Raw genomic sequence first — 12,879 nt, forward strand, 5'->3', positions numbered from 1 at the left:
TTTCATGTCAAAATATATATATATGTTGAAAAAGAAATAGAAAAATAAAAGAAAGAAAAATATATGAAAAAAAAAGAGGCAATAAAAAGGGGACAAAAATGCCCCAAAGTAAAGTAACAATAACAATGCATATGGAATGTGAATTAAAGAGAATGCATGAGTATGTGAGGAAAAAAAAGTGGGAATCATGGGTAGCTAGGTATTGTATTAGAATTGTATAGGTTGTTATATGTGTTTGGTGAGAGTTTAATGTAATCAAAGATTCAAATTTCAAGCTCACTTGACCATATGCATCCCTACCTTGACCCTAGCCTCATTACAACTTATGAATAAGTCCCCATGATGAATGTATGTATGCATTGAATAATTGTTAATTGTTAGATGAAAAACAAATCATGGAAAGCATGAGTAGAAGAGAATTGAGAGAACTGATCCTATACACTTGAGCGACTAGAGCGGATACACTTCCGGTGAGGGTTCGATGCTCAATTCCTTGTTTCCAGCTTTCATGAGCGTTCTTCTTGCAAGTCTATTTGTACTTTATTTTGATATTCAATTTGGTAGGATTCATGAATCATCATACTACTTAGCCCTACATGTGCATATGTGTTCTTGGAGATTAATTTACTTTTAACCAAGTAGGTAGAATCATCTTGCATTTAGTGCATTCATATAGATAGATGCATATAGTTTATTTGCATTGAATAAATGTCCATACCCCTTTTCTTGTCCTTCTTTATTCTTAGCATGAGGACATGCTTGGTTTAAGTGTGGGGAGTTTTAATAAACCCCAATTTTGTGGTTTATCTTGTGCTTAATTTGGGGATTTTATCAACCTTTCTCACATTTATTCAATGAAATAGCATGGTTTTGTAATTCTCCCTAAATTTGTGCTTAAGTGTGAAAACATGCTTTTTAAGCCTTAAAATAGCTAAATTTAATTCACTTTAAATTCTATTCAATGCCTTGATGTGTTTGTTGAGTGATCTTAGGTTCATAAGGCAAGTATTGGATGGAAGAAATGAAGAGAAAAGCATGCAAAGTGGGAGAACTCACGAAGAAATAAAGGAATCGCAAAGCTGTTAATCCTGACCTCTTCACACTCAATCGATCATAACTTGAGCTACAAGGGTCCAAATGAGGCGGTTCTAGTTGCGTTGGAAAGCTAACATCCGGGGCTTCAAAATGATATAAAATTTTCCATAGTTCCCTGGCGTTTAGGGATGCGTACACATACATAACGTGCACACATCGCAGGATTAGCGTGGCTCCATTTTAGCAACTCGTGGCCAGCGATTTCTGAAGCATTTTGGGCCCAATCCAACTCATTTCTGATGCTATTGAATCGAAGGATTGAAGGGGGATGAACCAAGTAGTCATAGTTGAGTTTTTTCATCACGTTTTAGAGTAGAATTCTAGAGAGAGAGGCTCTCTCCTCTCTCTAGATTTAGGATAGAAATTAGGGTGAAGTTAGGTTAATCTCTCTCAAATTTCTCTTTCAATTCTTGTTTTGATTTCAATTCTCTTTATATTTTAATGTTCTATTATCTTAATCTTCTTAGTTTCTCTTGTTAATTTCTTATTTTGCTCTCTCTTATGTTGATGAACAATTGTTGGATCTTAATTTCTTTTAAATGCAATTTTATGTTTCCATGTCTCTTTTATGTTGATCTTGATTGTTATTATTGATTTCTTGCTTATGTTAGTTGTGGTTTTCTTTGATTCTTGCATTTTATGGTGTTTATTTTTCTTGCACACTAAGTGTTTGATAAAATATTTCCTCTAGTTTTTGAGTAGTTTTCTTAACTCTTGGCTTAGGCTAAGGGAATTGAGTGACCTTGAATCATTGGGTCTTATTAAATTGGTGATTTGAGAACTCTTGGTGGTCAATTTGATAACCATTGACACTAGCCTACTACTAAGTTAATTGGCAGCTAGGTTAGGGCTTATGGATTGATGTTGATCAAGCCATTTGATATACTTCAAGTATAGAAGTACACTTAATGAGCTTGGTTCCTCATAATTGTCAAGATTTGGTTATTAGACAAGGATAGTGATCCCAATTCCTATGCCTAGCCAAGAGTTCTTTCCATTTCTTTTATTAGTTCTTGTTATTTTACTTTCTTGTCATTTATACTTTCTTGTCAATTTCCAAATCAAACCCCCCCTTGCATCTTCATAGCTAATAATTGAGCACTTCATTGCAATTTCTTGTGAGACGACCCGAGGTTTAAATACTTCGGTTAATTCTTATTGGGGTTTGTACTTGTGACAACCAATATTTTTGCATGTGAGAATTCTTTGTTGGTTTAGAACTATACTTGCAACGAGAATTCAATTGTGAAATTCTAAACCGTATAAGAAATCTAAACATCATCAGCCACTTGATTTTCTGACCCTTTTCTATCTCTGATTTCTATATCAAACTCTTGCAAGAATAATACCCATCTTATCAGCCTGGGTTTAGAATCTTGCTTGGTAAGTAGATATTTGAGAGCAACATGGTCAGTGTAGATAATGACCTTAAATCCTACTAGATAGGACTTAAACTTATCAATGGCATAAACCACTGCAAGTAATTCCTTCTCTGTGGTAGTATAGTTCTTCTGTGCATCATTTAGAACATGGCTGGCATAATAAATGACATGTAGAAGCTTGTCATGTCTCTGCTCCAGGACTGCACCAATGGCATGGTCACTTGCGTCACACATCAGTTTGAATGGTAAGTCCCAGTTGGGTACAGAGATGACAGGCACAATGATAAGCTTAGCTTTTAGAGTCTCAAAGGCCTGTAGACACTCTTGGTCAAAGATAAACAAAGTATCAGTGGTTAGTAGGTTGCACAGGGTTCTGCGATTTTAGAAAAATCTTTAATAAACCTCCTGTAGAATCCTGCATGTCCAAGGAAACTTCTGATTCCTTTGACATTAGTGGGTGGTGGTAATCGCTCAATTACCTCCACCTTGGCTTGATCCACCTCTATTCCTTTGTTCGAAATTCGATGCCCAAGAACAATCCCTTCAGTCACCATGAAGTGACATTTTTCCCAATTTAAAACCAGGTTTGTCTCTTGACATCGTTTGAGAACTTGGGCTAGATAGTCAAGGCAGGAGTAAAATGAGTCTCCAAAGATGGAGAAGTCATCCATGAATTTCTCAAGAAACCTCTCCACTATGTCAGAGAAGATGGAGAGCATACATCTCTGAAATGTGGCAAGTGCATTGCACAGGCCAAATGGCATCCACCTATAAGTAAACACACCATATGGGCATGTGAATGCTGTCTTTTCTTGATCCTGTGGATCTACTGCAATTTGATTGTAACCGGAATAACCATCCAGGAAACAATAAAATTCATGCCCTGCTAGTCTTTCTAGCATTTGATCTATGAATGGTAAAGGAAAATGATCCTTTTTGGTGGCGTTATTGAGCCTTCAGGAATCAGTTCATTCTTTTCATTGTGAACCACTGTCATGCCTCCCTTTTTGGGAATAACTTGAACACGGCTCACCCAGGGGCTGTCGGAAATGGGATAGATAATCCCAGCCTCCCATAATTTTGTGACTTCATTTTGCATCACTTCCTTCATGGCTGGATTCAGCCACCTTTGTGGTTGTACCACTGGTTTGGCGTCATCCTCCAGCAGGATCTTGTTCATGCATCGGGTTGGGCTTATGCCCTTAAGGTCACTTATTGTCCACCCAAGACCTGTCTTGTGTGTCTTTAGCACTTGAAGTAGTGCTTTTTCTTCCTGTGGTTCCAAGGCGGAGCTTATAATCACAGGATAAGTATCTCCATCTCCTAGAAATGCATATTTCAAGGAGGATGTAATGGCTTGAGCTCGAGTTTAGGAGGCTTGTCCTCCTCCTTAGGAGTCTTCAGAGGTTCCTTTATTTCCTCTGGCTCTTCTAAATTAGACTGAGCATCACAAAGGATGTCATTCAGCTCTTCTTCGAGTCCCTCAATTATATTCACTTCTTCCACCAGAGAATCAATGATATCAACACTCATGCACTCCTCTGGAGTGTCTGGATGCTGCATGGCTTTGACAGCATTGAGTACGAACTCATCCTCATTGACTCTCAGGGTCACTTCCCCTTTTTGAACGTCAATGAGAGTCCATCCTGTAGATAGGAAGGGTCTTCCTAGAATGAGGGTTGCACTCTTGTGCTCATCCATTTCTAGCACCATAAAGTCTGTGGGGAAGGCAAAAGGTCCAACCCTAACAATCATGTCCTCAATTACGCCTGATGGAAGCTTCACAAAGCCATCAGCGAGTTGAAGACTTATGCGGGTTGGTTTAACTTCATGAGTTAAACAGAGTTTCTTTATTAATGATGTAAGTATTAAGTTAATACTTGCTCCTAGATCACATAGGGCTGTCTTTGTGCAGGCATCCCCTAAGGTGCAGGGTATCATAAAGCTCCCATGATCTTTGAGTTTCTCTAGTAAGTCCTTTTGGATTATTGCACTGCACTCTTCAGTGGGAAAGACTGTTTCTGCCTCTTCCCAATCCTTCTTATGACCTAAGATGTCTTTCATGAACTTAGCATAAGAAGGTATCTGTTCAAGAGCCTCTGCAGAAGGAATCTTGATCTCAAGTGTCTTGAGATAATCTGCAAAGCGGCCAAATTATTTATCCTTTTTCGCTTGGCGAAGCTTCTGAGGGTATGGCATCTTAGCCCTGTATTCATCAACTTTAGGTGATGTAGGTTGAATGCCTACTGAAATGGAAGGTGGTTTATTAGTTTGTTTAGGAAGGGTCTTATCAGCACTTGCATGTGTCTGACCATCCCTGGTTGGGCGTTCAACGCCAGGAACACTGTCCCCTTTTGAGCGTTCAATGCCAAGGGTAGGTATCCCTTCTTGGCATCAAACGCCAAGTGTGTTTCCCCCCTTTAGGTGTTCATCGCCAGGGGTGAACACCCCTTCTTCGCGTTGAATGCCAATGACATTTCTCTTTGGACGTTCAACGTCCTCAAAGGTGTCTTGGACACCAGTCTGATTATCCTCTGTCAGCTTTTCTTCCTTTGGTTTCCTGTTGTTCTGTGGTTGGGTGTTCAATATTTTTCCACTCCTTAGTTGTATCGCATGATATTCATCTTTTATCTGCTTAGATAATTGCTGTCTTGTTTTACTCAGCTGGGCTTCTACATTCTTGTTGGAAGCCTGAGTTTCTCGCAGAGCCTATTGCACTTCCAGCAACTGCTGTGCAAGGGCGTGTAGCTGCTGAGTTAATGGGTCATTTTGTTCTGGAGGGTTAGACTCGGTAGATATTGTCTTAACCTCTCCTTTTACGGAAGTCTCATCGGCTGAGTACAGATGTTGATTCATGGCAACTGTCTCAATAAGTTCGTGAGCCTCTTCAATTATTTTCCTCATATGTATAGAACTACCAGCAGAGTGGTCTAGAGACATCCTGGCCATGCTTGTGAGGCTAAAATAAACAATGTCTAACTACACCCATTCTGAAAATATTTTAATGGGCATTTCCTCAGTATTCTTCTATACCTCCCCCAGGCATCATGAAGAGATTCATTATTCTCTTGCTTAAAGCTTCGGATGTCCAGCCTTAACTAGGTCAACTTCCTTGGGGGAAAGGAATTATTCAGAAACTTATCTACTAGCTATTTTCATGTTTTCAAGCTAGATTTGGGTTGGTTATCCAACCACCTCTTTGCTTGATCTCTTACAGCAAAGGGAAAGAGTAGCAGTCTGTAGACATCCTGATCTATTCCCTCAATGTGTACTGTGTCAGCAATTTGTAAAAAGTTTGCTAGAAACTCAATAGGTTCTTCCTGTGAAAGTCCAGAGTACTGGCAGTTTTGCTGTACCAATATATTGAGCTGAGGATTTAGCTCAAAATTACTTGCTCCAATGGGAGGTATACTAATACTTCTCCTATAGAAGTCAAGAGTGGGGGCCATGTAGGACCCCAAAGTTCTTCTGAATTATTCATTCCCATTTAGGTTCATGGTGAAGAGAGGTAGGAGAAATTGGATGTTGAGAAGTAAAAAGCAAGGTAGTGAACTCGTAGTTTTTACCTCGACTCGTTAAGCTAACTCAAAATCGTAATTCGTTGAATCGTAAGATGGAACGTAAATATGACTCGTAAATTATAAAAATTTAAAAAATTTAATAGCAAAAACTAATTTTACAGAAAATAAAATAAATCTCAAATAAATTAAATTACCCATAGAATTATAACTAATATATATATACCATAACAAGTCAAAAGTCACAATTCAACACAAATTCACAAATCAAAACACAAATTCACAACTCACAAGTTCATACGACACTAAAATAAATTCAAGTAGCAAATAAACTAACCAAACTACTAGAATAAACAACTAATTAACTAAAATCTAAACAAGTTATTTAATAATCATTTTATTCTTCATCAGTCATAAAATCTTCACTAGTTTCACAAACTTCTGCATTACCATCTTCATCATTATCAGGAGCAGGAGGAAGAGGTCCTTGGAGAAGTTCTTCAAACTCATCATCATCAAGATAAGGAATTGTCAAAGGATCCTTACAGGCACCAACAACTCTATTACCACTTGCTTCATCATTTAAATTAGGATATGGAATTAGAGCATCTAAATCTTCTTCTTCTCCATCTTCGTCAGCAACAATCCACTCTTGATCAGAGTCCAACTCATCAAGACTATAGTCATAATCAAGACTTCTTCTAGTTTGTTTTTTCTTTGCTAATCTTGAGTTTGTCATCACAAACACAACATCATTCATGGTTTTAGCTTTTAAACGGTTTCTCCTTTTTGTGTGAACCTTTCAAAAGTAGATAAAAAATATTAGTCAAACAACAAGATAGAATTGAAGAATTAACAACCAAATTTATAAAAGTAAAATGCAACTTATATTTAATTACTAACCATCTCAAAAACGCTCCAATTACGTTCACATCCAGATGAACTACATGTCAAATTCAAGACACGAATTACAAATTGTTGGAGCTCTGGATGCTGATCTCCATAAGAATCCCACCATTGAGCTGGAGTTTTAGTATAAATTGCATTTTGAGCTACTTTACTACCAAAAAACTCCTTTTGAGTCTTAAAATCTTCAAGTTGAACATCCATCTTAGTGATTAAATCTGGATTTCCTGTCATCCTTTCCATACAAGCATAAAACTGCTTCTTAAGCTCATAAGCAATTTTAAAACCAGAGCTATAATGAATTTGAGGATTCAAATAATAGCTTGCAGCATGCAATGGCCTATGAAGTTGGTTGCCCCATCTTGCATCAATAATATCCCAAATAGGTATATAACTAAAACATAAAAAAAATTAATAAATTATTTACAAAATAAACAATATTTTTAGAATTGCATTAATTAAAAAAATAAAATAATTAAAAAATAAAATAATTAGACACTTTACTTTGTCTCAACTCCTTGAAATGCATCTCGTATTTTCTCCTTTGCACTTGTCATTTCTTCATAAATAAATCCCATTGCCGGCTTTTCTTCTGAATCCACCATACAAAGCACATGAAGAAGAGGGTAGGCAGCCTTCAAGTAAATTACCACTTCTTTCCAAAACACCTTATCTAACACCACACTTGCAATTATCTTTCTATCTTTTGTCTTTGCAAATTTACTAGAAATCCATTGATTAGAAAGAAACATTCTTATTAAGGAACTTTTGTTGTCATTGAGACATCCCAAAGTAAGCTAAGAAGTTGCAAAATGGGTCATACCCGGCCTCACCAAATCTTTCCCCTTAGTGTGGATGTGTAGTAGTGCAATAAGAGCAGTTCTAGCATATATGTAAGTAGTAATCTTTCTACCTTTGTAAATTGTGTCCTTGTGAAGTGTTACTTTTTTTTTTCAAGTCTTCTAACATTAAATCAATGCAATGTGCTGCACAAGGCGTCCAAAACAACTTTTTCCTCTTTTTCATTAGCATTTCTCCTGTAGCTTTGTAGTTAGCCGCATTGTCGGTGACAACTTGGATGACATTTTCTTCACCAACCTCTTCAACCACATCATCAATCATTTTAAAGATTTTATCAGCTGTCTTAGTAATATGAGAGGCATCAATAGATTTTAGAAAAATAGTCCCTTTAGGACTATTAACCAAAAAATTTAGGATGGTCCGTCTTCTCTTATCTGTCCAACCATTAGTCATTATTGTGCAACCAACCTGCTTCCAATATGCTCTATGTCCCTCTAGTGATTGATGAACAAGCTCCACCTGTTTCTTCAAAAGAGGCACCCTTAATTCATGGTAGGATGGTGGCTTGAATCCTTGTCCATATCTTATAGCTTTCTCAAACATTCTACTGTATTCTTCGCTCCTTGAAACATTAAAGGGGATGTCATTCTTGTAGAAAAAAGTACTAATCTCTAAACATACTTCCTCTCTCAAATTCTTCTTAAATATATTGTTGATTGTTGTTTGAGTACTAATGCGTATTTTCTTGAATATGTTGCCATCTAGTTCTTTTCCCTTTCTTTTTTCACCGATAGTGTCAACTTCTTTAGTAGCTTCCCCTGGGCTTGCCCCACCCATGCTTGTTTTCTTCATCAAATTCACTTGCAACCCACTCACAACATCCCACATTTGCTTCTTAACTTCATCACTAACAGCTGTACAACCCCAACATCTTTTTGAGTTTCTGCTAAGTGGTGTTTCAATCTATAAACTCCTCCTGAAAAAATTTTATGACAGTATTTACATTGTATCTTCTTTCCATCTTCTCCAACAGATATCCCGTGCTCCCATCCTACATCAGTTCTACTTCCAAGAGCATTCTTAGAAACTTTTTTTTTACTAGTAATTCCAGCTGTACTTCCTGATTGAGAAGCTGGAATGTTAGTCGGATTTTCACTTGCATTAGCTTGAGTCGATGCCATTCCTGTTCAGAAAAAAATAAAAACAGTAAATATTCAATGAATCAATTCAATATCATAGCAAAAATTTAACAATTTAACAAAAATTCAAGAATTATATTCAATGCCACAAGTCCACAACAACAATTCAGAGATATAGATAGTTATAAAATTATTGGGATAATATAGGTGACAAATAATGAATTGATTAAGATATAGATAGTTATAACATGCATGAAATAAATATTATTGCAACAAAACCATAAAGCTCAAATAATGAATGTACACATACAATTTAATTTTATGCGTTATATAGATACATAGATAGATAGCCTTTTTCAATAAATATTATTGCATACAAATCCCACACCAATATAGTGTAGTAGTGCTTATTGCTACACAACTATTAGTACTGTCATAGTTGCTTATGGTGAAGAATTGAAGATCGAACACGTTACAATTCAGCAACTTGGTATAAGCAAATCATTGAAATGCATCAGTTGGAATGGAAGTACAATAATAACACAAGCAAGGCTTCTGAGTTGTGAAAAGTAATAAAGCCAGCCATCTTATTCTTCTCAGAGTTTATTCAAGTGAGAACACCACCACATACATGCCTTAGATCTTGAGGTAAATCAACATAAGTCCAAAGGTTTAATTAATCGTGATAGAATTTTATAACTCAGCACTTATTTAATTATTGTTATAGTTTATTTTATCTGATAGAGAACAAAGATTATATAAGCATCACTTGGATATCTAATTCAACCAATCATAAAATATGTATGTGCTAATGGTTGATGAATTAAAATCCTGAATCAAATCAAATTTAAATATTTATCTATATGGTTAATTATTATACAACAGGCACATGATCTAATGTCCCTTATTTATACAAACATATATACACCAAAATAAGAGAGATAAGAAATTCAAAAGTACAGGACAGTAAACAAGATTAATTAATGGTTAACAAATCTTATCAAAAATAGGTTAATAGATTGAGTTGGTTGAGAGTTGAGATATGCAAAGTTCTTTGTCTTGTCCTCCATAATACACTGAACTAATGCTATGAAAGTTATGGTCTCTAACTGAATTTGTGACTTCTGACATTTCACTTACCTGGTATTACTTTAAAGAGTAATGTCTTTAATTATGCAGAATTCTGTGGTGTGAAATTGGTAGCTATAAATTCCTTGAATTGAAAATGGACATTCCTATTATTGGTTGGTTGGTAGGTGCTGTTTCCTATAATATAATATATGTCCATATAATTTTACAATCATGTAGCATGTAGGTCAGATTCCTAGTGGCAGTTACTTTCTTTTCAATTTTTTTAGAAAACACAAAAATTGGCCTAATTAGTCTAATTAGTTAGGTACATTGCTTGTACTTTTAACACAAATTAGGATGAAATTTTGTCATATATTAACATAGAACCACAGAAGTAGCGTTCAATTATCTTACTAGAGTGAGGAAGTGATATGCTTTTTCTATATATCATATTTGTTATATCTACCTTTTAGGAATGTTTATAAGGTTTGCTAAAGAAGATTAATGGCTGGTTTCAGATAAAGGATAATATATTGATGCACATGCCACCAATTGCAGCTTCTTTTTCTGTGAATAGAGAAGTCTATGTTGTTTACAGATTCTACTACAGCTTTTTCTGAATTTCTAATAAATTCACTCAAGTCTCAAGGTAATTAAACTCATATATATAGCAGAAGAACACTTAGCTAGTTAGCTTAATTAAAGTGTCAAGAATCAAGATAATTATTATTCATAATTTGAGAACTACTATCTCAATACATTTTGTGTTAAACATTATTGGGCATAATAAATTAAGACACAATGCTCAGAGATTAAACTCAATCTTTAAGTTCATGATGGTTATCATGAATTGGTTAAAGCTCTTGAACAAATGTTTGACACTACCATACCCTGTAATCAACTCTATCCCTATGCCTCTATATCATTTATCTTTTTTTCCTAATTAAAATAAGATTGAAGAGGATGAAGATTAAAGATGTCTTAACTCTTAACTTACCTGATGAACTAGCAGCAAGAGCCAGAGACAGAGAGGCAGAGCCAGAAAGTCTCGCAAGTTGCAATCACAAAGTGATGCTCACGGCCTCATGCAGTCCAACCACCACCAGTCTGAGTCAATAACACAAGCGGCAAACCTCACGGCGAGTCGGCGATGCTCCAAATTGGGGTTTCCAGTTGCACGAAATTCAAATTTCTGAAGGAAAGAGAGATAGAGTCAGAGATTGAGACTTCAGAGTTCAGAGAGGTGAAAATTTGAAATTTTGGCCATGGAGAATTGGAGATAAACTGTAAAAGTTAGGGAGATTAAGAGATTAGAGACTGTTACGTTACTCTGCTAGGGCTCCTCTTCCATGGTCTTCAATTTAGATTGGGTCATTGAGTTAGGTTGGGTTGGGCTGCAATCAGGGGCTCAGGGCCAAGAAAAAGAACTTCTTCAACCTAAAACGCAACCACGCAGCAGAAGCGACGATTTCGGCGACTCTGCGATCTTCAACAGCGATTTCACAGGGAGCAGCCTGGTTCTAGACGAGAAGCAGAAGCGCAACGGGAAGATGAAGTAGAAGCGTATAATCGTGCGTTTCCACGAGTTTACACGCGATTCTGACTACCTTGGTAAAAAGGGAAACTAGAATTAATTATTTTTGTTTTTATTTTATTTATTAATTAAATTAGAAAACAAAAGCTAATTAACTAAAAAGATTTGAAAATTGGAAGATGAATTTCGAAAAAAGAAGAGAGAGAAAGAAACAAGAAGTTTTCAAAAATAGGAGAGAGAAGAATTAGTTAGGAGGTTTTGAAAAAGAAGAAAGAGAAAACAAGCAACTAATTACGAAAGATTTGAAAATAAGATAAGATAGAAGATTTGAAAAAGAATTGATTTCGAAATTTGAAATTTGAATTTTTGAATTTTGAATTTTAAATTTTGAATTTTGAATTTGAAACAAGATAAGATAAAGATTTGAAAAAGATTTGATTTTTTGAAAAGATTTGATTTTGAAATTTAAAATTAAGATAAGATAAGATAATGATTTGAAATTTAATGAAAGATAACAAAAGATAAGATAAAGATTTGAAAAATTTTTGAATTTTAAATTTTAAAAGAAAGATAAGATAAGATAGAATCACAATTAAAAGAAAAGCTTTTAAAAAAGATAATATTTGAAATTTAAAATTTGAAACTAAGATAAGATAAGATAATGATTTTGAAATTAAAATTTGAAATTTTCGAAAATTAAGGTAAAAAGATAGAAAAGATTTTTTTTTAATTAATGAAGAAAGAGAAAAACAACCAAAGGACACCAAACTTAAAATTTTTATATTTAAAACATTAATTTTTCAAAAATTTTAAAAGAAGAACACCAAAAGACACCAAACTTAAAACTTTTAAGATCAAAATAAGAAAAGAAACAAGAACAACTTGAATACCAAGAAAGAACACAAAGAACAATTCGAAAATTCAAAGGAAACAAAGAACACATAAAGGACACCAAACTTAAGAATTAACACTAGACTCAAACAAAAGATACTATTTTTGAAAATTTTTTGAAAAGAACATCAAGAAAATTCAAAACTTTAACAAGAATAAGAACAAAGACTTAAACAAAAAGATAAAGATCAGAAAGAAAAACAAAGATTTTTGAAAATTTTTTATTTTTTCGAAAAAGGGAAACAAAAGACTCAAACAAAATTAAAAAGTACCTAATCTAAGCAACAAGATAATCCGGTAGGTTGTCAAATCTGAAAAATCCCCAGCAATAGCGCCAAAAACTTGGTGCATGAAACTGGCTCCGCAGAATTCGCACAGATAGACCGGCAAGTATACCGGGTCATCCAAGTAATACCTGAGGTGAGTCAAGGTCGATCCCACGAGGATTGTTGGTTTGAGCAAGCAGTGGACACCTTGCAGATCTTAGTTAGGCGGATAAAAATTATAGTTTGTCACGAAAAGCATATAAAATGAATTAAATA

The 12,879-nt window shown here is 35.1% G+C and overlaps 1 protein-coding gene across 1 annotated transcript; it reads right to left on the minus strand.

Moving 5' to 3' along the window:
- Positions 1 to 6,199: 6,199 nt before the first annotated feature.
- Positions 6,200 to 7,865, minus strand: LOC148571895 (uncharacterized). The gene is made up of 3 exons (XM_088509524.1): positions 7,406 to 7,865; positions 6,899 to 7,295; positions 6,200 to 6,794 (listed from the first exon to the last, which is right to left on the minus strand). Exons 1-3 carry the CDS (start codon positions 7,651 to 7,653, stop codon positions 6,393 to 6,395), a joined length of 1,047 nt encoding a protein of 348 aa, XP_088365650.1. The 5' UTR covers positions 7,654 to 7,865; the 3' UTR covers positions 6,200 to 6,392.
- Between the last annotated feature and the right edge of the window lie 5,014 nt (positions 7,866 to 12,879).

The sequence above is a fragment of the Arachis ipaensis genome, chromosome B3 (genome assembly GCF_059453495.1).
Source record: "Arachis ipaensis isolate K30076 ecotype BB chromosome B3, ASM5945349v1, whole genome shotgun sequence".
Classification (NCBI taxonomy): Eukaryota; Viridiplantae; Streptophyta; class Magnoliopsida; order Fabales; family Fabaceae; genus Arachis; species Arachis ipaensis.